This window comes from Chelonoidis abingdonii, chromosome 6 (genome assembly GCF_003597395.2).
Source record: "Chelonoidis abingdonii isolate Lonesome George chromosome 6, CheloAbing_2.0, whole genome shotgun sequence".
In the NCBI taxonomy this organism is placed as follows: Eukaryota; Metazoa; Chordata; order Testudines; family Testudinidae; genus Chelonoidis; species Chelonoidis abingdonii.
Window position 1 is genome coordinate 100,748,326 of NC_133774.1, and position 27,755 is coordinate 100,776,080.

General features: G+C 42.5%; 1 protein-coding gene across 1 annotated transcript in view; it reads left to right on the forward strand.

The window, feature by feature from the left end:
- RORB (RAR related orphan receptor B) overlaps positions 1-27,755 on the forward strand; it is a 186,735-nt gene that overhangs the window by 115,712 nt on the left and 43,268 nt on the right. The window contains exons 2-4 of the mRNA XM_032805283.2: positions 11,193-11,278; positions 18,109-18,250; positions 21,717-22,118. Of these exons, the coding sequence (XP_032661174.1) occupies positions 11,193-11,278; positions 18,109-18,250; positions 21,717-22,118 (630 nt within the window). The remainder of the gene's footprint in view (positions 1-11,192; positions 11,279-18,108; positions 18,251-21,716; positions 22,119-27,755) is intronic.

Consider the following 27,755-nt stretch of genomic DNA (forward strand, 5'->3'; position numbering starts at 1 on the left):
GCCCCATGAGTAATAATAATCACTAAAAATTTGGATTCATATCACTTTTCATCTATAGATTTCAAAGCACTTCACAAAGGTGAGTAAGCATCATTATGCCCATGTTACAGATGGATAACTGAGGCACAGAGTTTTGAAATGACTTGCCCAAAGTCAGTACGTCACCCAATAAATAAAAAAAAAAATATTCTGAGCCACAATGGCCCCTAATTACATTTGGCACCTTGCCCCATTTGAGTTGAAAACAGCAACTAAATAGGAAGCATAGAATTAACTACAAGAAGGACTGAATGATGGCAATTGTGTTTGATGTTCACTGTTAAAAAAGGCAGAAATGATGTGTCATGAAAATTTGCACTGATATTTGTATTTATAAACTGAAAAATGCCACCTGAGGACACAATACCATTATACAGTTATGATGAAGTAAAGTAAGGTAGTGCAGAGTCAAGAATCCAGGGGACTGGGCACAGGCCAAATTTCTAAACTGTGAATCTACATTGTGACTGACTGTAAAAATGGCACCTTTTTATAAAACAGCTCGGTTCTTTGTGCATAGTCAGAGTCATATCTGCTTACTTTAGTGACTAACATAATTATAGTCTATCTAGTCCCTCTTGTGCACCATCAACAGAAGTGATTACTAGATTCCAGAGCAAACCGACTGAAAGCTTGCATAATTTGATGGTAGTGGAGATGCAGTGATCTAAGGGCCTAATTTGTCATGAAAACTTTTATTGATGATATTGCATAAGAAGAAGATAATCTCGTTCAACTCACAGAGCTCAAGCTGTTATTGCAGGACTGGCAGTTAGATAAAAACATCTCTTTACTTGAAAGCTGACTATATTTCAACTGAAATCACTGAGACAATAAACAAGACAATAAACATGGAAGTGCAATGTGACATTTCTGCCGTCACTATTCAAAGAAATACATTTGAAGGGTTATGAGAGTTCCTGCAAGAATTAAAGTGGACGCCATCAAATTGCTCACTGACTCTTTAAATTGCTAGCTCCACTGATTTTTCCAAGTATGATCTCTGTGGTATCAACAAATCCACTAAGAGCTATCTTTCCCTTCCAGCTGTACGTGATCTCTTGTGTACAACATTCTTTTGATCTGGAGCAACATCTTAAAAGCTTTGAATATCCTCTCAACACACACGCTCCTTCCCCAACTAGTCCAAAGTGACCAGTTTGGAAGATTATAGTCCAGCCTCTTCTGAATGAAAGTGAAGTTCCTCTGATGTGAAGCAGTGATTGCATGAGACAGAGTCTCATTTAGTCCTGCTTTTTCCTGCCAGACTGCATGTGGACATGCTTGGCCAGTCTTACACTATCCAGAACTCCATAGCCTGCTATTTCTTTTTGTTGCTAAGACCAGAAAGGAATGGACTCTAGCAATTATCAAGCACACTGCAGAAAGGACACCTGCTGACTTTTACTTACATTTCAACATGAACTTTGTAAACTCTTTTTACACTGCATTGTAGATTTACCACTAATTCCATATGTTCAAAACATATGACTCTTACCTCTTCATTTTTTAGGATGTCTGATTTGACTATAGCCAGTGAATGACATTTCTAGTAGGAATGGAATTAGCTCTAGCTAGAAAAAATGCTGGTCTATGCTGTTTGAATACAGTTGCTTATATTCCTTTGGTTGAATGAGGAAGCTGTTTGTTAGCTGTATGATGTGCTGTCTCCTTGAAACATGTGATTGAAGACTTGGATCTCTGACATACTGAGCTCAGAGGTGACTGAGTTCACCTGCAGCTACATTACATTTAGTGCATCCACTCAGGCAATGGGATTTTTTATTTGCTTCTTTTCCAGTCTGGAGAGCATCTGAGAGCCTGGGTAACTAATGTCTGGCTTGAAGATAGTTTAAAGAACACATTTACAGTGTTGGTACACAAATCCTTCCCTTTTCAGGGGTTTTCCTTGAGTGACGTTAATTTATTCTGTAGGTACTTCCTTTGCTGTTAGACTTTAAAATGTCATCTTCTGCACTCCATTTCCTTTCACTATTCCCTCATGTTATTCTAGTGGTATTAGATTCCATAAAGGAAATGCCATTTTTGTTTTGTTTTTTATTAATTATTAATTTATTATTTATTTATACTGTCAGCTCCCAATGGCCATAGCCCCAGTTGTGCTAGGTACTGTACAAACACATAACAAAAGAACAGTTCCTGTCTCAAAGAACTTACAATCCAAGAATAAAACAAGAGGTGAATACAACAAACAAATGGGATGAGCACAAGGTACCAATGAGATAATCATGAGTAGTGTGATAAACACCAATCACAGCACAGCAAGTGCCTAACCATTGTTGATTTTTTTAGTCTTCATAGCAGAAGAGAGTTTCAAGGACGGATTTGAAGGAAGATGATCTGGTGCCTTTCAGATCTTTATGAGGAGCTCCTCCTATGCAATTTTTCAAGCAAGCATCTTCACACTTTCTCCCCGAGCATGGGAGAATGTGTGAAGATACTTGCTTGAAAATTTGGCAAATGGACAACTGACACCAGCATAATTGGCAAATAGAAGACAGAACTCAATATTCTCAGTAGATTATTAGATATAATAGGCAGAAAGGGGATAAGCCATGAAGTGCCTGAAAAGTGATGACAAGTAGTTCTCTATTATACTAATATATAATATGTTTACTGTGTCTGAATGGGAGAAGGACATAATTTCCTGTATTGCTGAAAGTTGCCATGAGTGGCAACTTTACTAATAGTTTATTTTCAAGGTACATCATGTAATGACTTCAACATTCTGAAAGAAACTGAAAATCTCCCCTTGATAAAAGGATACATTTGTTATGCTTAGAAAGGATTCAAAATGAAACAGCTTCTTTTGTAATAGTTCTACAGAAAGAGAACTAACATACTATTTCATCAACTCTCTGTTTGAAAGGAGGAGGAGAGAGAGGGGAAAATATACAAATCTAGAGCATTGAACAAAGATGCAATGTGAAGAAGGTGTAGGAGCTGCTGACAATCATTAAATCTGCAAAGGAAACCTGGTACACTGGGTGTTAATTACAGTAATTCAAGATGTTTCTGGGAATACAGTGGCTTCTTTTTCTTCTGGCCTGTACAATTAACGACTCAGGTTTTCTGTTATGAATCCTTAAATTGTCCTGCTGTCTTACGAATAAAAGAGAAATGCCTAGGAGACAGCAGCAAAGTCTGCTTTTTCAAACTTCTTTAAATCTCTTACCTCTACGCTAGAGATGTTGCATTTTCCATGAGCTATCTTAGGGTATGTCTACAGTGGCAGAGTTATAGCACCAGCAGTTTGAGCGCCGCTCAGCGAGCACTGAAGAGAAACCACTGTTGTGTGTTCATGCTGTCAGCTGCCTGTGCAATAGTGTGTTCACGCTTGCAGCACTTGCAGTGGTATTTAGAGTGGTGCACTCTGGGCAGCTATCCTACAGAGCATATCTTCCTCTTCTGCTGCTAAGAGTTGTAGGAAGGCAGAGGGCGATTGCGGGGCATCCTAGGTCCTGTCCCAATGCCCCATGATGCATTGCACCAATCTCTGTCCTTTCGTCTGCATTTGGCACCATCTTTCGACGGTTTGTGTACTACATGCTCTGCCTCTTCAGTCTGGGAATGGATCCCGAACGGTTGACCAGTATGCTGCTCGCTCTGATTAACATGTCATGAGTGGGCACTGGCAGTGGAGTTATTCCTAAAACTAAAAGGCAAGAGGAGCACGACATTGATTTCGCCATGCATAGTAGCTACGACACGAGATTGCTTGTGGCATTCATGGAGGTGCTGACCACAGTAGAACGCCACTTTTGGGCGTGGGAAACAAGCACTAAACAGTGGGATCACATAGTGATGCACATCTGGGATGACAAACAGTGGCTGCAGAACTTTCAGAGGAGGAAAGCCAGATCCTTGGGACTGTGTGATGAGCTCACCCCAGCCCTGCGGCGCAAAGACAAGAATTAGAGCTGCCCTGCCATTGGAGAAGTGTGTGACGATTGCACTGTGGAAGATGGCTACTCCAGACTGCTACCAATCAGTTGCTCACCAGTTGGGAGAGGGAAAGTCGACAGTTGGACTCGTGTTGATGGAAGTGTGCAAAGCCATTAATCGCGTCCTGTTCCAAAAGACCGTGACTCTGGGCAATGTGCATGACATTGTGGATGGCTTTGCACAAATGGGCTTCTCTAACTGCAGAGGGGCAATAGATGGCAGGCATATTCCAATTCTGGCACCAGACCACCTAGCCACCGAGTACATTAATCAGAAGGGGTATTTCTCTATGGTTCTAAGAGCACATGTGGATCACTGTGGGCATTTCATGGACATTAATGCAGGCTAATCCAGAAAGGTGCATGGCACTCTCATCTTTTGGCACACTGGCCTGTCTAGGAACTTTCTTCCCAGATCTGAAGATCACTGTAGAGGAAGTTGAAATGCCCATTGCGATCCTGGGAGACCCTGCCTACACCTTAATGTTGTGGCTTATGAAGCCATACACAGCCATCGACAGCAGCAAGGAGTGGTTCAGCAATGACTGAGCAAGTACAGAATGACTGTTGAGTCTGCTTTTGGCCATTTAAAGGCCTGCTGGTGCTGCCTATGTGGGAAGCTGGACCTGGCCAATGATGATATTCCTATGCTTATAACCGCATGCTGTACACTCTGTGTAGGGAAGGGTGAAAGCTTCACTCAGGGCTGGACCACTGAAGCTTAGTGCCTGGAAGCTGGATTTGAACAGCCAGAGGTCAGGGCTATTAGAGGGTCACACCGTGAGGCCATAAGGATCAGGGATGTCTTGAGGCAGTAATATGAAGCTGAAGGCCACTAGTATTTGTTGATAGGCTTGAGAGTGCAGTGCTTGTAATGCTAGGAGGTGATTGTGATTGGTGCAGATGATGCAATATGAAGGTTTAAGATAATTGCTGTTACTTTGCAGCGCTCTGTTTGCTTTTAATTAATAGCATAAAGGTTACTTTCAAACCAACACAATTATTTTATTAAAAACAGCAACCGGAGGAAAGAGACAAACAAAAAACACATTAGCACTGAGGAGGTTGGGGGAAGGGAAGGTCCCAGGAGGAGGTGGGGTCCCAGGACTGTTAAAGATTTGTGTATGTCCAGGGATCATATTCAGCCTTCTCCTTTGGAGTACAGTGCAGCGAGTACTGTACTTCAACAGGACTAAACTGCAGAGGGACACATGTTGAGTGCAGTGAGTAGTGGGAGTCCACAGTGCTGGACTGTGATGGGGGAGGAGTGGAATGCAGCAGGTACAGACTGGAGCCAGGAGGTTGATAAGAGTGTGTTGGCATTGTCTGAGGGACCCATAGGAAAGAGTTATGTGACAGCGGCTGCAGGGACGGTGAAGTGTGAAGCTGCTTGCTTGGCAATGCTCATATCACCTGGAGCATGTCCGCTTGGTGATCCATAACATTTAAGAGCTACTCCGTGGCTTCATTCTGGTGCACCGTATTCTCCTTTCAGTCCCTCTTCTCGCTCTCCCTCCACACCTTCAGTTCCTGTTTCTGAGCGGCAGAGTGCATCATAACCTCACGCAGAAAGTTCTCTTTAGTTCTTCATGGCTGCTTTGTAATTCTGCCCAGCTGGTCAGCTATCAATAACAAAGAGGGAGGCTGGGCTCCCAAGATCATCTCTGTGAAGCCAAAACACAACATTTTACAGAGCAGTATTGTTTGCAACATAGAGAACACTGATTCAGTGATTTAAAACACAGCCACTATTCACATACCTGTCACTAACTGGCTGACCCCAGGCAAGCATACATGAGCCATAAGACCCCCAAAATGGTGGGTAGCCACAGGGGCGAGGTAACTCACTCTTCCTGGACCCTACTGTGTGATGGGCACATGGCCCTTAAGGAGAGCCAGCACTGTAGGAAGGACCTGATAATCATTCCTGTCCCCACATTTTCCACAGGCTATGTTCATTATGGAAGATATCTCGCTGCTGAGGGTGAGCAGGAAATCAAAGGAAAGAAGAAACAAAGCAGCTCTGCCAAAGAACCAGTGGCAGCGGATTGCCCAGTACCTCCACGAGAGATTCCTGGAGATCTCTGAGGGAGAGTCCCGTGAAGTGAGGGAGTCAATCAACAGCCTGTTCCACCATTCAGACCAGGCATGTGGTGGTATGCACATCATACAGACACAAACCTGCTTTCTGCAACCCTCCTGCCCCCAACAACTCACTTCAGCAGTTCCCCAAATCAAATCCACTTACCAGGGGCTTCCTCTCCTGTTTTGTGCTTCACCAAGATCCAACAGCTGTGACTGGCTAGCCTCCTCCTGGGTAGAAAAGAGCACCTGGCTGCATGCATCTCTGACCTCCGAGTCATCCTCTGCCTCTGGGTTGCCCTCCCCCTCCACATTCTCGTCCAAGATTTCCTCCTCCTGGCTCAATCCACTCTCAACTGACATAAGCCACAAAAGTATTCACAGTGCTTTCGTAGTGGAGGTAGGATCGCTACCAAGCATTACATCCAGCTCTTTGTAGAACCGGCAGCTCGTGGGCGCAGCACCGGAGTGGCGGTTCACCTCCTGCACCTTGTGGTAGACTTTCTGCAGCTCCTTCACTTTTACCCTACACTTAAATGTGTTCTGGTCATGGCCCCCTTCTGTCATGCATCATGAAATCTGTCCATATGTATCATAATTCCTATGGCTGGAGCGCAGCTGAGGCTGGACAGCCTCCTCTCCCCAAATGCTGATGAAGTCCAGCAGCATAGCATTGCTCCAAGCGGGGATTGCCTGGTGCATGGAGCAGGCATAGCCACCTGGAAAGATGCGCTGAGACCACTGCATGCATCACTGAGAAAACAGGAAGGGGATTTTCAGAATTCCAAAGGAATTTATGATGTGGGAATGATGGTTGGTCACCTGAGGGCAGGGCAGTAGAGTTCAAACCGATGACCAGAGCGGCAAGAGCAGGCATTGTGGGACACCTCCCAGAGGCCAATTGCAGCACTGTAATCGAGCAGGGTGTCAACATTGGCACTACAGCGCTGTAGCCCTGGTGCAGAAAGCGATATGCCTCTTGGGGTGGTTTTTTCACAGCACTGCAACTGAGCAGTTTCTGCATACTAAGTGGCTTGGCAGTGTGTCTACCTGGGGGAGTTACCACGCAGACTCAGAAGCAGCAACACCAATCTGCTGGAGACTTTGTATTCACTGTTACTATAATATGCTAAGCCCGCCAGTTCCCCCCACACCCCTAATGACTGGAGAGATATTAACAAGCTATTTCACCTTGAATGGTCTCTTGAAATATGTGCTAAACAATTTCTTCCGCCTTACATTTAGCTGTGACACTTTCCCAGATCTAAAGAAGAACTCAGTGTAATCCTGAAAGCTTGTCTCTCTAACCAACAGAAGTTGGTCCAATAAAAGTTATTACCTCACCCACCTTGTCTATTACTACTAACTTATAAAATGATTAGTTTGATTCTGATTTGCAGATGAGCCTACTGTATTTGTTCCATAATAATTGAAATCCATAGCTTTAACATTTAGGGACCCAATCCACAAATACTTTTAACTGAGCACAATACTTATGACGATGAGCAGTCCCTTACTGGATGTAGTATTATTGACTCTTCACAGTAACAGGTATGAAACTCAATGCAGTAAGTGTTTGCAGAATCAAGCCTTATGCCCTTGTTCCTATCACAGGAATAAAGGAATAAATTGTAAATGTGATTAAACTATTTTTTAAAATCTATTTTTTTATTATTATTCCACTATTTTCACTTGTTGTCTCGCATATCTTGACTTACTGAGTTTTGAGAATTTCCCCATATTCAAGACTTTAACTTCTGCCTGAGACCTACATCTATCCCTCTGAGGTCTGACAACCCAAAACAGTCCATCCTTCCAAAGACTAAGCTTTCTCCCTCTGCATGGTTCTCACCCTAGGGATCTACAATTACTTGAAATTCAGTCTCTCAGCTGGCAGCACTTAGGAATCATTCTCAGGCTTTGTCTTCACTGCAAAAAAGGGTGTGTTTTTACCATGGAATAATTAGAGTTTTTTAGTTGTCCCAGTGCATAGTCTTCTGGAGGTAAAGAACTGCAGTTTTACTGTGAGATGAACTGGGCATGATCAGCCATGGGTGGGGTACACTGATGACCTCACCCAGCTATCTCACACTAAAATTACAGTGCTTTGTTTCCACAAGGATTTTACAGCATAATAGCTAATGCCTATTAATTACCCTACCGTAAAACCCCACTGCTATCTTTTATGCAGTGAAGGCATAACCTAAGGCGAAGCTAACGTCATGGGTAGGCTGAAGAACAAAATGTACAGTATATCTGAACTTTCCCAGAGTTCATAGGCACTTGCATTAAGGGATTTGGTTCTAGCTCATGTCTGCCTAAAATATATGAACAAAAAATTGTATTCAACTCAAACTAGTAATTAAAATATGTGATAGGTTAACCATAAATCAGCCACATTTTTGAAACAATACAGTAATGAATTAGCATAGCAGAACTACTGTACTTTATTATTTAGTTGCGGGGAGGGTAATTATTTCATCTTGCTCCCTCACTTTACATTTGCAGAAGTTGTCTTGTGTGCTTGGTTGTTAGATGGGCAATTGCACAGAAATATAAATGAGTGTAGGAGATTTGTGTGAGTGAAAACCCATTTGAAAATTTGTCTTTAGTGGACTGGCGTTCACAAGTGTATGCAACGGTGTATGTCTAGATCATGCTTTTTATCACCCAGTCTTGCACTAGGGAAGGTCAAGAGCTACTGTGTCTCAAGAGAGCACACTGTGCCTCAGGGAAGCACAGTCCTTCCCCAAATGCCTTAGAGTGCACAGTGGGTATAGAAGTTTCACCATCCATGTATATTCCTTCCTATCTCCTTCCTGCCCTCTTTGGGACACTGTTCACCTCTGGTGATGCACCAAAGGAATAAGGCCTTCCCAGAGGATTCAGGGGCCCTCGAGTCTTCGGTGGTGGGTCCCAGAGCTGAAAGATCCCCTGCTGCCGAATTGCTGCTGAAGACTCGGAGTGGAAAAAGCTCCGGGGGCCTAGGCCCTGCGAGTCTTTTCCAAGGCCCCCGGAACAAGTGAAGGACCCTGCTCCAGGGCCCCCAAAATACTCTTATGGGGGCCCCTGCGGGGCCCAGGGCAAATTGCCCCACTTGCTCACCTCCCTCCTCCCCCCAGGTGGCCCTGCAAAGGAATATTCACTTCACCTCCCTGAAAGAAGGGGCCGCAGTTATGACTGGTTTCTTTGCAGGCCACTTGAGCGTGGGAGCCAATTGTGCACTTCACTGTGCCTGGAAATTAAACTGAGTTGTTAAAAAAATGAATTCTTAACCACCATAAACAATGATTTAGTAGTGAGAGAAACACAGCACATTCCAAGGGGTTGTAGGGGGACAACTCCATACAGGTACTCATCTGATTTTAGTCAAGCTATAAAGGGAGTTATAAAGATAATTGTAATGAGTCTGTGTTCTCTTACCTGGGGACAATGATGACAGATACAGTTTGGTACTAGGTAATAAAGCCAGAGCACTTAGCTGTTTTTCCAACAAGCACCTGTGTACATGTGTGTGTGCAGTAGTTTGAAAATGAGTTTTTCATACTCTACAGCTAAGTGTACGCTCCAGCATTTGTGGTACCTCCAAGTGAAAGCATGACTTTTAAGGGAATGCATCTTAGGTTTCCTCTGGGCTCTTCCATTTCCCGTTCACCCCCATCATCGCTCACTGTATGGTCACACTTGTTACTTACTAAAAACCAGATTGTGCCTTGAAGGCACTAACCCACAATCCCTCCTAGAGCTCTGGGGAGTGCATACTGCACTACTCCTTAGGATACAGCATGCTCCCCCTCTGCATCTAGCCAGCCTTCAGTGACAGGACTGACAGGTACATCTTTGTGGTGGGAGGTGGGTATGTGCCTTCCCCACTCACTTTGGGGTGGCATATGCCCAATTAGGGAGTTAGAAGGGAGCAGTATTTTGCTCAGGAGGTCACATCCACAGCTCCACGGACTTCATTAGAGCTATACCAACTTGTACCAACTGAGGATCTGTCCCACAGACTTCAAGGGCTACAATTACGCCTGGCTCTTGCATGGGAAGGAAGGGAAAGGAAGGCTTCCTGCTCCCTTTCCCCAGTGCACCTGCCCAGAGCCAAGCAGAGTCTGTCTCTACATACTAGTAAGCAGATGTGACAATGCAGTATAGACAGGAGAAGTCATGCAAAGGATTCAAAGTTGGAGAATGAGGCAAATACTCTGTCTCGAATATAGGAAATGATAAGATGGAAAAAAGAAAATTATATGTAGAGAGAGGAAAATATATTTTCAGATTCTGGGTAAATCTGAATCTACATGCAGTTCTGAATCTTGCAGCTAGCCGCTAATTCTATAGTTAGCCAAAGCAAAGACCAGATATTGGAGATGTTGGGATCTGGATCTATAGCTCTTGCTCATCTCTAATTTAAAGCCAGTAAATAAATGGCTTTGACTGCAGGAGGTGAGGTATATCTGCGAATAAATCACTGGTTTAAGCAATTCCTTGGAGGCAGAACTCTGCAGATATTTACAGATGTTGCTAGTATCTTTTGATGTATGTCAGTAAACCACAAATCAGAGGACATGAAAGAACATCACATGAACTACATCATATCAAGTGTACAAGTACAATCAGCCATGATGGGAGTGAGAGGGAAGAGCCTAGGGAGCTTAATAGAAAGAGCATCAAATCATATATGGCAATTCTACCTCAGCAAAATGAAGAGTGAGGATATGATGGAGGACAAGATTACTGCCTAGCAGTATATGAAGACTGTAAACACCAAAGAAGGTAATTGTTTAGAGTGATCCAATAGGTATAGCTAGGGGATGAAAGAAAGAAAGAAAGAGAAAACTTACTGCAAATGTCAGGGAAAGCTTTCTTATCATGAGATCTATTCGATTGCGAAACAGTCTCTTCAGGGAAATGATGGAAGCCCAATTATGTGAATCAATTAGAACTGGATTGAACAGAGCACTAAAAAACCTAAAATATCATACAGAACAATTTTACACTTGCAGGAAGTTAGGTGTCTGACCAGCTCTAACATCTATGATCAGTATTTAGGGCAGAAAAGAAACGAATGGCATTATAAACCAAAAATAACCCTTTTCTCTTTTTCAGCACAAATTGAAGTGATACCATGCAAAATTTGTGGAGATAAGTCCTCTGGAATACACTATGGAGTCATCACATGTGAAGGCTGCAAGGTATGAGACTTTATACAGCACTGTCATTGGCATCTGCATTTGCCCCAGGCATCTGTGTACTTCACAACACACTCTGACACCCTTTCAAACAAGCTGTGCCAAAGGCTGTAATGCCTGCTGCTGATACACAGGTGTTCCATGTCTAATTTTACTAGTTGTCTTCCTTATTCAACAGTCAAATGATATTTGGAAAATAACTCCTTCTCTGAGGCTTTGAATTATTAATATGTGATGCAGCGTAAATGGTGATACACATGCTGGTTACAGTATGTTAGAACTGCTCCACCCTGAATGAACCTGACGACTAGTTTTGTTCTCTTGTTTCATTTACTATATGTGTGAAATGTCAAAGTTAACGTAAGTGTCATAATGCACAGTTTTAAGAGATATGGGGCTGATTTTGGCCTCTACTCTGGTGCCTCTATGCTCTCAAGGGGACACAAAGAAATTGCAATTGCCCAGAGAGAAATTCCCCCAGCTCAGGAAGAGTGTAAATGGCATTGCATTGTCCCTTCTTGTAGGCCTGGCATACCCCAGGGATGGAAAGGAGCGGGTTGGGATAGAAGGGAGAATGCCCGTAGTGCTCCTGTGATTTGGGGCTGCAGCACCTGCCATCAGCATCTGTGGGGAGGCTGCCATATGTTAAAGCAGTCCCCATGGCTAACTTATGTGTAAGGGGCTATTTTAGCACTCACAGCAGCTGAGAATTTTGCAAAGGCAAATCTTCGTGTTTGCAGTTCTGACTACCCGCTTGAATGTGTAAAGATGCAAAGGCTCTGATTAGCACCTGCAGGTCATTTTATAGATGGAAACATGCACTGTACATTTTGTGGATGCACATACACCTCTACATGTGTGTAGTGTGAAATATCTTGCTCCTCAGGTTTGCATTTACCATTTTATAACATTGAAGGCATCTGAAAAATTCAAAACATTGGATTTACCACATCCCAAAAATAAAGTTTGATTTAATGCCAGTAAATTGAGAAGTGAGATATTGTCAAAAATCAGACCTCGTCTTTCAGAAACTTTAACAACTGTAAATGAGCCATCCCCCATTGTGACACCGTTTTATTGTGATACTGGATTGGAAATAGACTCCTTTTTATGATGATCGCACAGAGCAGGATTAGTCTAATCGATCTGATACTTTAAAATTGGCACAAAAATAATAATAAAGAAAAATGCTTTTAAGCAGAAAAAGAGCTTCTTGTCTCTATAACCAGTCTACATAAAGCAGCAAGGAATAAAGTCTCCTCTGGATGTGATTACTGTTCCTGGTAGCCCTTGTGTGTGCCTCAAGAGAAGACAATGCCTCTTAGCTCTATGTGCATATTGAGATAAGAGCTTCTCTACTACTTAACACAGTTGTAACCCTTTTGTTTTTGTGCCAGTTTCAAAGTAGCAGATCAATTAGTCTAATCCTGTTTCATGAGACTGTCATGAAGAAAGATGTATGCAGTCTAAGTGTAGCTGTGCTGGTCCCAGGATATTAGAGAGATAAGGTGAGTGAGGTAATATCTTTTACTGGACCAACTTCTGGTGGTGAGAGAGTCAAGCTTTTGAGCCACACAGAGCTCTTCAGGTCTGGGAAAAGCACTTCCAGCATCACGGCAAAATGCAAGTTGGAACAGATTGGTTAACATAAGTAGTTAGCACATATGCAAAGGGACCATTCAAGGTACAATGTCCCCTTAACACCTCTTCAGTCATAGGACAAAAACAGGGGGTAGAGAGTAACAGATTGTTGTAATAAGCCATAAATCCAGTGTCTCTGTTCAAGCCATGATTTTTAGTGTCTAGCAGAGTTATGAATTTAAGCATTCGGGCTCAAAGTGTTTCCTTTGAGGATGAGGACTGAGAGGTCAGATATAGGCCACATCTACACTATAGATCTATATCAGCATAGTATAGTATAACCAGTATAACTACGTCACTGAGGGGTGTGCAAAATCCTAACCCCTCTGCCCTCCTGTAGACAGTGCTATGTTAATGGGATAGCTACCGCATCTTGGAAAGGTGGATTAACTACACTGATGGGAGAAGCTCTCCCATCAGCATAGTAGCGTTTTCACTAAGGCCTCGTCTACACTGCCTCTTTACAGTGCTGAAACTTTCTTGCTCGGGGGTGTGAAAAAACACCCTCCCCCAAGCAATGCATGTTTCAGCGCTGTAAAGTGGCAGTATAGACAGTGCACCAGCGCTGGGGGCAACTCCTCTCATGGTGGTGGGTTTTTTACTACATTGGGAGAGCACTCTCTCAGCCCTGGTACCGCGACTACACAGCCACGTTAGTGAAGACCAGGACTGGCGCTAGGGTTTCTGGCGCCCTAGGCGCCGGGACATTTCGCCGCCCCACACGCGGGTCTCGCGGCTCTGGCGGAGCTGCCACAGGCATGCCTGCGGCAGGTCCACTGGAGCCGCGGCTCCCTACCTGGGGGAAGGGGCGCTGGGCTGCGGCTGGCTGGGAGCGAGGCTCTGCTGACCACGGGGCGCCTGGCTTCGGGTCCGGCGCGGTGCACTGACCTCCAGGGCGCTCTGACCTGGGCGCCCTGACCTGGGACACCTCGGGCTGCCGGTGGCAGGCAGTGTCTGCTGCTGCAGTCTCAGCCCCTCCAGCAGCAGCTCTGCAAGCATTTAAAAAATTTGGGGGCACACTTTTTGGCGCTCCAAATCTTGGCGCCCTAGGCAACCGCTAATTCGCCTAAATGGTTCACCGGCCCTGGTGAAGACTTACCCTTAAGCGCTACAGTAGTGCAGCTGCAGTGCTGTACATGAAGACAAGCTGTCGTAGCTTACGTCTATCAGATTTGACACCTTAGCGTTCATAAACTGAGAAGCTAGCATGAACCTCCCAAGCTTATTACCTTGGATCTGATCTCGCTGCCACCAATCAGGATTCTGAGGTACCTGATAAATCTCTCTGGTCCGCAAACCTTTCCCTGGGGGGGGACCCCCAAGACCTAGATGCCTGAGCCTCCACAAAGGGAAATACCCACTTCCCTTCCTGCTCTTTACTTCCTCCAGATTTTCCGCCCTGGATACTAGGAGATTCCCGTTCAATCCCTTGACAACAAAACAGAAGAGACGATTTACCTTCCACCCTCTCCTTCTCCCCCCCTCCAGTCTTTCCTAAGAGAGACAGTACTCCTGGCACAGAGATTCCTATCCCTTGCCTTAACTAGGAAAGAAAATTCAAACAAGTTTTAAAAATAAGCTTTATATAAAAAAGAAAGAAAACACATAAGAATATAACGCTGTATCAAGATGACCATACAGGGCTATGCTTATACAGAAAATATGAATAAACAGTCTGATTCAAAAAATATCCAATTTGAACCTTCCAGCAACTCCACAATGTAAATAAAAATACATATAAACCTATTATTCCTTTTCCTTTTGTACTCACAACTTGGGAACAGAAGGTAGAAAGAAGCTTGGAGATAGAAAAAAAACAAACTCTTCTCATAGCCGAGAGAAACAAATATACAGAGCAAAGACAAAACACACCCAAAGTTCTCCCTCACTTGAAAAATCCGGTTTCCTGATTGGTCCTCTGGTCAGGTGTTTGGTTCCCTTTGTTAACCTTTTACAGGTAAAAGAAACATTAACCCTTAGCTATCTGTTTATGACACAAGCCCATAGAATGATTGTTTTGTTAACACCCACTTCTGGCCTTTAAACAACCCCTCAACCCAAGCTCATCATCAGAAGTAAGCTCCCCACAGACCAAGACAGAGCAACTCAAAACGGCAACAGAATCAGACAGAACAATAGATGCAAAACCTGCTGCCATATCTCCACTGCTACAGTGATCAACACCCACCACAACACATCTTTACTCATCGAGTGCACTAAATGCCTCAATAAAAACTATCTGGGTGAAACCAGATAGTCACTACTCTCTCAAATGAACTCATACAGGAAAATGATAAATGACAAAAACACCCTGTCACCTGCGTGTGAATGCTTTTCACAAAGCGGTCACTCTATATCTGATCTATCAGTCCTCATTGCACCTTATTAAAGGATGTAGCAAATAGCACTGTCATATCCTGCAGCATGCCTGGGTATCTTCAGGAATTTGATATCTTCTGGTAATTTTCCCAATGACTTCACGGAGGCCTGGGTTTCACCCCTTGTGCCTTCCTCAATGTCTCTGGGGCTCTCAAAAGTGTCTCATTCCACCTGTCTCTCCACCATTGTGGAAAGTGGTTAAAATTGAAGCCTAGTTCTTTGAGGTATGGAACATATTACTATACCTGTTTTACAGACTGGGAAACTGAGATAGAGAAAAGTTAAGTGACTTGCCCAACATCACAAAGTGATTCAGTGTCAAAGTTAGGAAAAGAGCCAAGAAATTTGTTTTTAGCTCTTCTACTCTACGCACTAGGTCAGTACAATTTTTCTACCGAAAAGAGCAATTGTTCTCCCCAATAAATGTAGCCATTCAAAAAAAGGATATAAAATATTATATAGTCCAAGAAAACATTTGCTCAAACTTTCTTGTACATCTGATGAGGGAAGGGAAAAAATAAATTATACTAAGTCAAAATTTGAATATGACCCATGATATTCTAACAGGAACAAAGAATGACTGTGTAAATTCCTGTATGATAGAAAATAAGCAACACAGTCTTTACTATGAAAAGCTTTGTAGCACTAAAATATGATAGTCTAGAATATGTAATAGTTACAATTCTAAAAAAAAATATTTTTTATAACTTTTACCTTTAAAAATAAGATTGACCTGATCTGATTAATCCATTCATTCAATTCCCTATTCATGCTAGAATTACTTAAAGTTAAAGCAGAAAACCCTTTTTATTCCAAAAAGGAAATTTCTAATAAAGTATGGCAAATACATAAGAAATGTCACATAATTAGTGCTAAATTGGCCTTAAATTAATCCCACAGCCATGGCTTCAGTAAATTCTTTGGTAGTCAGGATCAGATAAATGCTCTACAATTTTTCATTGGTACTTTCCCTAAAGGACAACTGCATTCCCAAAGATACAAAATTCACATCTTAAATTTCAGAGGGGTAGCCGTGTTAGTCTGGATCTGTAAAAGCAGCAGAGAATCCTGTGGCACCTTATAGACTAACAGACGTGTGTTAGTCTATAAGGTGCCACAGGATTCTCTGGTGCTTTTACACATCTTAAATTAAATTTTAAATAGGTTATAACCACCAACACAACCAATGCAGGGTAGATGAAATGGGACTTTTAAACTTCACTTCATGGACTGGGAATGTCAGTATCTGCACTCAAACTCAATACCTGTTGTCCAGTGCTAGTGACACCTCTGGCCATCGTTCAGTGCACTAGAACTTGAGTGAAGCTTCAAATATTGTCTTTACTGAGTGAATCCAGTCATGTACAATCCACTTACTTTGTTTCTTCACCATTATTTCTCCAGACTCCACAGATGTTATTATTGCCATGATTTGCTGCTGTCATCCATAGTCCTATACCGAAACAATACTGGACTATCTGTTGAATGAAGCCATCCCTAACTTGCTGATTCGGTTCAGGTTTAGTCTACAAACCATCCTAGCAACATTCAACCACCTCACTGCCACCATTGCTACCAGTGTCTAACTTTACTTACTCTGTCTTCCTCCTACAGATGCTAACTGTACTTTTTACCTTCTATCTGCCTTCATGGCTTTCTACAGTTGCTAAACTCCCCCTCCATCTCTTTCTCACTGTGTAAGTGTGCAGTTGCCTGTTTCTAAAGCTGCTAGGTTCTCCAATGAACTTCTCTCCTTTGTTTCTCTTCCCCCTCTCTGGGCTCCCTGCTCCTCCTGTGCTCTTTACCTTTTGTTGTGCTGTAGAAGAGAGAAGAACATCAAGTGTAGCTTTACTTCTCTCATCTCCCCTTCCTGGCTCCATTCCTCTTGAAATCTCTGGCATTTCTTGTCACTTCTGCCGTAATGCTGCCTGATGGTGCCATTCTCAGTGGCTATGACTAAGTAAGGACATGCTCTTGGGTTCTAGTACTCTTGTCCCCAGTCACAAATCCAAACAACTGGCTAGAGTAACACTCAAAAAACCCTACTGAGACTGGATAACTAAAAGTTTTAAAACTTTTTAGCCTATTCCCTAGCTAAACTGGGATTTTTAACTTTCTCTGTTTACCTGACAATAATATATTTCTTTTACATATGAAATGTCATGATTCTTTTCCCTGGAGGAGGATGGTGGTATTTAAAAGTGTTTCTTTTTCATTTGCACTTTAGCTAGTAAGGTCATCAAATCCTAGGGCTCTTTTAGATGCCTCAATTTGAATTACCTCTCTCTTGTGGAGTATCCTGTCTCTCCAAATCAGTTTAAGCTTCTCCAGGTTAACCTAGGAAATCACACAGTATATTACAACTTCTGATACTACATGTAGCCAGTGAATAAACAAATTGTCAGTGTTAGAATATACCAGTACCTTTTCTTTAATGAAAAAAGTGTTCAGAGCAAATGGCAATAAGCCACTTTGTTAGAAATATTGGTGAGAGTCTCCCTGAGCATTTGATGAAGTTCAGTGTTTATTGTATATTGAGGATGTACTATATTTTATCACTCTATCCTGTTGGTTATGCTCATACCCTCATATTATATTTTACAGAGTAATGCACAGGTTTTTCAGATCAGGAGAGAACATGATTTTATTTCACTACTTCTGGCTAAAGCGTTTACAAAGTTGTATCATAAACAAAATTTCACTGAATTAGAGTTTATTGCAGTGGCATGCCACTATATCTATCTATCTATCTATCTATCTATCTATCTATCTATAGTAATTCTCTCTCTCTTTCACACTCTCTTTCTCTCTAGGGTTTCTTTAGAAGGAGTCAGCAGAACAATGCCTCTTACTCCTGCCCCAGGCAGAGAAACTGTTTAATTGACAGAACCAACAGAAATCGTTGCCAACATTGCCGACTGCAGAAGTGTCTTGCCCTAGGAATGTCTAGAGACGGTAAGGAGTTAGCTTCCTACTTCAAAGATAAACCCTTTGAAACCGTTCTTCATTGCTGCTGACTACTTAACCCCCCGAACAGATTTCTGGAAATAAAGAAGAAAACCCAAGTGCTCTGTAACACATTCACAGTAAAACATAGATCTTAGCCATTCCTTAAACTTAGGTGCATTTTTTCATGGGGGTGGGGGAATAACAAAATAGAGAGCAACATCAGATTACAAGAAAATGTTATAAAGAGAGAAATGTGGCATTCTGATTAAAAGCAAAAAGGTCCTCCCCTCGTAGAGAGGGCTTCGAATGCTGCATCAGATAATAACATTTTATATTAATAATATTAAATATTGATATATTAAGACTCCCCATGCTTAACAATGTTTGAGGGCCTGAGATGTATAATAAATAAAATATACAGTTAAAAAGGAAATATGCACGCTTAGAGCAATTTTTATGCTAAAGGATCTGAAAGCACTTCAATAAAAATTACATTATATTACAAAGGAACGACTTGGTGCAACCTTCTGCTGTTTAGCAGTGAACAAGAGAGCTACACAACTGCTTAAAACAAAAAATGAAGAAGATTATTGTATCCAGTTGAAACTTCAGGGTGAGGCTGTACAGAGCAAACTATATATTTTAGTGCTGGTGGTCTCTTCTTAGTTCTTACTGTTAGTCCTCTTAATCAATTCCCAAACTGCAACACAAGTCAGCATGATTGACAAATTGAGAATAAAAATGACCTGAGGCTAGAATAAGAGTTGTGTTGCAGGTTAGCATTGAGATGCAATGGCAGAGCTGTGCAAGAAAGGTTGAGCAAAGTCTGTCTGCATTATTTCAGCCCTAACTACTACTGTTAATTTGGATTGCTCCCAAATCCATATTGAAGTTTTAAAATCATCAAAAAGAAAACAAAAATGTCTCCTATTTTGTAGGCATATTATCTTAATTTTGTTATCTTATCTATATAGTGGCAAAAAAAAATTGTCTTGGACCGTTATAAAAATGTGCCATTTGAATTTATTTCAAATTCCCCTGAGCTTTGTAGATCACCAGAGAAATTATGTTCATTAGATGGTTCAGAGGTTTTAAATTAGTTTAAGGTCAGATTGTAATACTCCATAGGTACAATGAGACAGTTTGCAGTGTAAAGTTCTATCCAACATGAGTAAGGGTACTACAGTCTCATCATTAAATGAATTCAGCTTGGTATCTAGTGTGCAGCATACCGGGTTCTTAGCCTCTCATTTCTGCCCAGAGAAGATTAAAGCTGTGCTCTTTCAGCAGTTAATCAGCATATAGTCTCCTCATAAAAGTGGTGTCTCCTGACTGCAGTTGAGGGCTTTAAGGTATCACGGACATTTGTGTTTGGCTGCTAGTGCTCTGTCCCTCACGTGTAAAGCAGAGTTTCAGGGGCCCTGAGTTTTCATTGGTGTAGATGAAGAGAGGGTTTCATCTCCCAGTGCTGCCTTCCTCTAACCTCTATGAGTATAAACACTCACATAAACAGTCTTGCCTTTATTGATTTTTTTTGTAGTTACAAAGAAATCATATGTGAATTTTAACTCTGTCTAATAACAGACTCATTTCTATCATGCAGAGGCAGGATGCTAATTGACAGCAGCTGGAGAGTCCAATTAATGAAAATATAATGAGCATAAACAGTGGGTGTTTGTTTCTATTACTGGGGCCCTGAAATTAAAGAAAATATGTAGTTGCATTTTTCAACATAAAGTCCTTGTGGATTGGCCCTCCTTGCTCTCATCTGGTGTGGTTAAAATAAGAGCGAGAAGTACATGATGGGCAGGATCCATAGGTCATGCAAATGATGGTGTAAAGTGGTATATTTTATGTGCTATGGGGATGGAAAGGCAGGACCACAGCAGGGAAAGCAATCCCTAAAAGGGAGTGAGAAACTGATGGGGCTGTTATCTGATATACCTTCCTGCACCTTGCTTTCTTTGGTGCTTTTCCTCTCTTTTTGCACATCTTTCTGCTCCCTCAGCATGCAAGTTACACTCACATTCACACAGACTTATGGGATCTGACTATCGTAAAGGGGCCTGAAAGTGTGTATAAATAGAAGTATAAAGTGTCCTAGTGTAAAGGAGAATCAGGCCCATCTTTGAGCTATTGAATTTAGCACAATATGTAGAAGGAGCTAAAATAGTTCAGCAGCTTTAGAAAACACTTGTCCTCATACCACATTAAAGGCTTCATTAAGGATGGCCATACTGGGTCAGATCAAAGGTCTACCTAGCCCAGTATCCTGTCTTCCAACAGTGGCCAGCGCCAGGTGCCCCAGAGGGAGTGAACAGAACAGGTGATCATCAGGTGATCAGTCAGTCCCCTGTTGCTCATTCCTAGCTTCTGGCAAACAGAGGCCAGGGGCACCATCCCTGCTCATCTTGGCTAATAATCATTCTATAATTATATTCCCAAAAAGGAATGCCCAAGTGTCCCTCTCTTGTGCTTTGTATTGATATCCCTCAGAGCTCCATCCTTGATCCCCTCTAGATATTCTCCCAACTGAGTGACCTCATTTGTTCTAAAAGCTTATTTACCATCTCTGGGCTGAGGTTTCCCAGATCTACTTGAAAATATTTAATAGATTTTAAGGCCAGAAAGGACCATTAATATCACATAGACTGATCTCCTGTATAACACAGGGCATAGAATTTCAGCCAGTAACTCTTGCATCAAGCCTAATAACTCATGCTTGAATCAGAGCATATATTTTAGGAAGGCATGAGTCTCTAAAGATTTCAAGTGCTAGAGAATCTAGTTTCCACTCTGATGCTGACTTACTCTAAAAGTAACACTATTTCCTTCATTTGTCATCAGTGAAGAATGTACAGATTTTACACATGGAGATTATGTAAAATATGATTGTGTAAATCCATAAGTCTTGCCTTTATGGAAGATGTGCCATTCATTTATGCTGCTTACCTTCAAGTCTGTCATTTCCCTGCAGGTCCTAACTCTAACCTGTAATGCCGTTTTTTTTAAAAAATAGGAATGTGAAGATAACAGCCCCTTGCAAGGTTGCAATAATAGGGCGTTAGGATTTGCTTTCATCAGAAGGCACTAATCAGTTAGTGGATAGTTTAAAGGTTTGGGAGCAAGTTGATAAATCACATGGGAAACAAACCTAAGGGTTGTAAGTTTTATATACCTCTGGGTTGTTGTGTAGTGAACACAGAAAGGCAAGAGAAAGATGCCAGGAGTTTTTTAACATTCACAGCAGAGGAGTATGTTGCTTGACTGAGACCCTGTCTGTCAAAATGGAGCAATTGTTGGTACCTTGCAAATCCAAGAACATAATGCTTCAGCTTTCATAAAACATCTGTAGTCCACAGCTTTGTATCATTTCTGATTTCCCCGGAGGAAAGACAGGGCAAAAGTGATGTAAATAGGAAAATGATTTAAGAAAAGAGAGCAATGGTTTCTGTTATGGTTTGCTTTTCAGCTGTGAAATTTGGAAGAATGTCCAAAAAGCAGAGAGACAGCCTGTATGCTGAAGTGCAGAAGCACCAGCAGCGATTACAGGAGCAACGGCAGCAGCAGAGTGGTGAGGCAGAAGCCCTTGCCAGGGTATACAGCAGCAGCATCAGTAACGGCCTGAGCAACCTGAACAACGAAACTGGTGGCACTTACTCGAATGGGCATGTCATTGACCTGCCAAAGTCCGAGGGTTATTATAATGTGGATTCTGCCCAGCCCTCCCCAGATCAGTCTGGGTTAGACATGACTGGAATCAAACAGATAAAGCAGGAACCTATCTATGACCTCACTTCTGTACCAAACTTATTTACCTATAGCTCTTTCAACAATGGGCAATTAGCTCCGGGGATTACCATGACTGAAATAGGTAAGAAAAAATTTCACTTCTCAAGCATTCCCTGTTCCATTTGACTTTCTTCATTGTTGAATAAACTGCAGTCCAGCTATAACGGCTCTGGTACACAGCTAATTCATTTAGAATGGACTGGTCCTGAAACAGGGCTGGCTGGCTGGGTTTTTTCATTGTTGACTGAGTTTACCAAATTCTAAAATAATGATTACATTTCTTAACTCAGCAATTCATGAACTGTTTATGAAACTGGAACACCGAAAGCAACCGATGAATCAATCAAAACCAAGTGATAATTACTAATAGAGAGCTTGTTTCAAATGAGCTCATTACCAGAAGGGTTTAATGATCTTTTCTGACAGCTATACATATTCTTGTCAAAACAAAGAGTCCCTAACGTGGCTCATTCTATTATATTTATTAAAATGAGCACCAGATTCTGATCTCAGTTACACAGATGTATATTTGAAGTAATTTCACTGATCTCCTGATTTAAAGCAGTGTAACTGAGATGAGGATCTGGCCCGAAATAGGCTGTGATTTGTATTCTTCTGATTAACTCTCTGGATGTTTTGGACATATATCTTACTCAAGTTTTCCTTTAGCTGCCAGTGCAAATGATAGTGCAAGCCTTCTGCCAGGTGTTTCAGACAGCAAAAAAGGCTGGGTTTGGGTGAACAATAATGTTCTTTTGGTCACACTCTAGGGAGGGTTTCTAACTAAATAAAATGTCTCAAGCTCTCGCCTGTACACACTCAGCCAAGAGCACTGTATTCTATTCTAAGAAAAGAAAGAGAAAAAGAAGCTGGCTTACTAATTAAGAGCTTCCCACCTCAACAAGTGATGAATGCTGAGTCAGTTGCGGTTTAGAATAAAATTATAGGGTAACACCTCTCTAACTGGGTTTAATTAAAAAACAAGAGGAAAAGGGTAATCTATAACAGAGGTTCTCAACCTTTTTCTATCTGAGCCCCCCCCCCCCCCCCAACATGCTATAAAACCTCCAGGGAAGGGATGTGGGGGAGTGTCCTCGGGCATAGGTGCAGTTTGACTTCTATTTGAGGAGAGCAGGGCTCTGGCCAGCTCTGCACAGCGTGGCCCAGGGAAAGATCACCACCTCTACCCCCTGACTCACCTCAGCAGTCCATCCAGCCTGTCTGGTGGGTGGGGAGAAGCTGCATCCAAAACTTATAAATCAAATGGAGGGGGGTAGAGTGGGGCTCAGCTCAGTTTGAAAACAGCTCAAAGTGCAAGCAGGGGGTATCTAGGGGCTCTGTGCAGGCAGGGGAGGTAGCTCAGGGTGCAGGCAGGGAGTATCTAGGGGCTGTATGCAGGCAGGGAGGTAGCGCAGGATGCAGGGAGGGGGTAGCTAGGGTCTGTGAGGAGAGAGGGGTGTAGCTCGGTATAGGGAAGAGGGGTAACGAGGGGCTGTGCATGGATAGGGAGGTAGCTTGGGGCTGTATATTGGGAGCCTGGGAGGGCCCCCCCACCTTGTGGTCACTGCTTCCTGAGGAATCTGCTGCCCAGGAGTCGGGTCACCCACTTGGGTGGCCCTTACCACCTGCTCCAGCAGTAAAAGGGCTCTAGGACCTGAGGACCAGCTACAATCCTGGGCATCACCAGTAGCAGCAGCAGGAGATAGGAGAGCTCTGTGGCTGCCCTATTCATGGCAACAGTCAGAGCAGCAGCTGCCCCTAGTGCCTAGCTCCAACTTCCCACCTCTGACCTGGCCAGGGGGCAGGGCATCTCCGTAGGGCCTGAGGGAAAGAAGGAGTTGCCCCCAGGACTGCCCCGCTCTGGGTAAGGCACTGCAGTGTGTGTGTGCACGGGGGGCAATGCCCCTTATACCTTCCCAACTCCACCCTTGGACTTGGGGCTTTAGCCCTGCGGGGTGGCACCAGGGCTCCTGGCTTCAGTCTCATGGCTCCGGGCTTCAATCCCATGGGGGACTTCAATCCCATGGGGGTTTCAGCCCCACAGCTCTGGGCTTTAGCCCTGCAAAGGGCATTGGGGCTCAGGGCTTCAATCTTCAACCGCAGGGCCCTGTGGCGCCCCTAAAATGGCTCACAGACCCACAGTTGAGAACCACTGATCTATAACATCAGTAAAAAAATAAACTGAAATAGGTTCACTCTCACAAAAACAAATGTTTGAGCTCTTTGCACACACTGAATGTTTTGTATGTGCATCTTGGCTTGTGAAAACAGGTCTATATGCTTTTGAAGAGTCACATTTCCAATCTGTGCCTAAAGATGTCTGGGGTGGGAACAAAGGAGAAAAGTCAAGTCTAATAGATACCAGCACTTGTGCCCCTGAAGTATCTTGTGCAGGGAGGGACTCTGTAATGAGAGTGAAGATGCTGCTGTAATTTATGCCATCAGCCTAATTGCTACTTGTTTATCTAAAAAACTGTGAGCCAATACTCACCTGCACCAGGGCACCGATCGCTTCTGTGGTGTGCCAACAGCAACACTGCAGTAGATTGATTGGGTGGGGATGATGAGGTGCTGCCTCACTGCTTCTTGGGCTCTCTGTGGGCCTGACCCAGAGAGAATGAAGTCAATGGGAGTCTTTCCATTTACTTCAGTGAGTTTTAGATCAGGCCCAAACTCTCTCATTCTTCAGGGTCACTCAGATAAGACAATATCCCTGCCTAAATCTTCATTCTTTCCTTGCTTTCCTAGCAAAAAACTGGGCTGGGCTCACCTTGCTCTTCCGCTCCCTCTGATCATATCTGACAACTGCCTCTTCAACCCATTGGAATAAGACAATTTAGAGAGCACTGAGTTGGCACTCGCCCTTTCCTTTCCCTTCCCTGCATTTCCCTCTTATATTCAGGGTAACTTTAGCTTCCTGAGGATGGGACAAGGCTGAGGAGTGTGAGGGTTTATCAGAGGAGAGTGGAACTCAGCACAGGAAGAATTTTCACGCTCTCCCCTTAGTGAAACTGAAAACCATTTGGTGGTTCAGCAGCCTTATACTAGCTCCAAATTTGAGTAGGGAAAGTAGGACCAAGCAAAGGTTTTTGGCTACAGCCACAAAGGAATTTAGACACTTAAGTCCAAAATTTAGATCCTCAAAACATCTGCTCAGCTGCCACCTAACCCTGTAGGCACCTAAATTCCCTAGGTTGCTGCGTTCTCACTGGTAAAGTCTGCAGTGTGCCTACGTTTCTGCCAGTGGACATACACACTGCCTAAATCCTGATGCTACCTAAGCCCCAGCAGGATCCTCAAGCTAGGAATTCCCTAACCTATCTCACCTGTGGGGGCCAATCTGTAGGCATTCTTAGAGGCCATCGTAGAGCATGCCTACCAGATCAGGCTCCACACAAACAGAAAGGAAGAAGGTGAGTACTCTAACTGCTGAGCTATATGGTATTATGGGGTGAGTCTCTCTCACACTGTCCTACAGTCTGTGGTCCCAAAACAGGAAAACACTGAAGCACATCTCTCCTGTTGAAGGTGTTCCACTTTTTATGAACTACTTAAATAGTCAGTGGAACAGGGTCTGGAACCCAGGTCTCCCAGGACAGTGTGCTAACCACTTGTCTATAGAGTCATTCTCACTTGCTCTCTGACCCAATGATTGAATTACAGCTAAGGATTTCAGCAGATGGCAGGATTCTAAACATTAGGTATTGCAATATGGAGCCTAAGTTCCTTTATGGATCTAGCCCTTTGTGAGACTTATCTGCCTAAGTGTCTAAGTTACTTTTGAAAAATGGACTTAGGGCCTTTGGAAAATTTTACCCAAGTTCTATTTTTTTTTTTTTAATGAATAAAAACTACTGTGGACACTCTTAAGATCAGATTTTCAACTAGTGTCAATTGGCAGACAGTAGAACCTCAGATTACAAACATCTCGGGAATGGAGGTTGTTCTGAACTCTAAAATAGTTGTAACTTTGCACCTGAACATTGACTTAATGCAGCTTTGAAACTTTACTGTGAGAAGAAAAATGCTGCTTTTAACCATCTAAATTTAAATGAAACAAGCACAAAAACAATTTCCTTACCTTGTGAAATCTTTTTTTCAAACGATCCTTTTGTTTTGTTAGTAGTTTACATATACCACAGTACTGTACTATATTTGCTTCTTTTTTTGGTCTCTGCTGCTCTGCTGATTGTGAATTTCTGGTTCCAAATGAGTTGTGTGGTTGACCGGTTAGTTCATAACCCTGGTGATCGTAACCCAGAGGTTCTACTGAATCTCCATTGACATCAATTTCCTTCCATTCTGAAAGATCCTGTTAGTTTGGGAGATGTTCCCTGTGTCTTTAACTGTGGGAACCAGTAATATTATTCACAAGGGAATGAACTGTTCAGTACAATGACTGTATGTAGCTTAGTATAAATAAGAAATCAACATATTTTTCAGCTCTTCTGTCCTTTTGTTGACTTCCAAGTTATATATAAATAATTCTGACTACTTAGCTCACTCTTTAGTAAAGAAGTATGTTTAAGCAAAATAGAAAAGATGTGCTAATGCTGTATTGCTGGAAAGTTTGGAAAAATGCTCTGCAGTCCATGGCCCCAATATATGAAAACACTGAAGCACATGCTTAAGTCCTCCCTCCCCCCATTCCGGATACCTCTTAAGCCTATGCTTAATGTTTAGCATGTGATTATGTCCTGTTGTCTTCAATGAAACTGAAGCCTAGGCTTACATTTAAGTATGTATTTAACTGGTGTGTGAGTAGAAGTGCTTTCCTGAGTTATGACCTCTATTATGTGAAAATGATAGAGAATAATAGAAAATAGAGATGGAAAGGAAGTATTAAGTTGATACCATACCAGTGAAGATTGCTCCCTATAGTATATTTTCTAGTGATTTACTCAGTCTTGCTGTAACTGTCCCACGTGACATTAATGTTCCATTAATTCTGCTACTAATCTTTGGAGACATTCCAGCCAATCTCATAGTTAGGAAGTTTTTCAGATTAAATTTTCCTCTGCTGTTTATATTCTTAAAATACTTTTAGCTGGTTACCTTGCTGCTTAGTTGTCACTTAGCCAGTTGGTACTATACCCGCTCTATTAATCTTACCTCAAGAATCAAGCTCTCAAACTCTGCAGCCAAAATACATGTTGCTGTATTTTATTCAACTCCCGTAAATTGCTTTACATCTCTCTGGTACCGAGATATCCAAAACTGATTGCAAGTTTTTTCTTGTCAAAATCATATGGAGAAATGGAGATACACAAATGGCTCCATGGTTTGGGACATATTGACTCTGCAGAAACAATCCAGAATCACTGTGGCGTTTTTTGCTTCCTCTTTATATGCCCACTAACCTCAATTTTGCTGCTGTCTTTTCTCCCCACATCAAATTTTTCACCTGGGGCTAGCTTCCCAAGATATACTAGCTTGCATATTTCCAAGGCTGAATATCCTTTTTCTGTAGCCATACTTTTAACCTCTTTTGGTCACTTTAAATTGTCTCTCTCCTCACTCATATTTGCACTTCCTTACAATTTAGAATCATTTGATCATTTCAGTAACATGTGGTGAACCCTCTCTTCCAGATTTTAGAGATGTTCAATATTTGTAGGACTAGACCTAACAGTGATTCCTGCTGCACTCCACTAAACAACTTGCTGCAATTGAATAAATTGCCTTTGAGCATTATTTTGTTCGTGGCCCATCAGCCAGT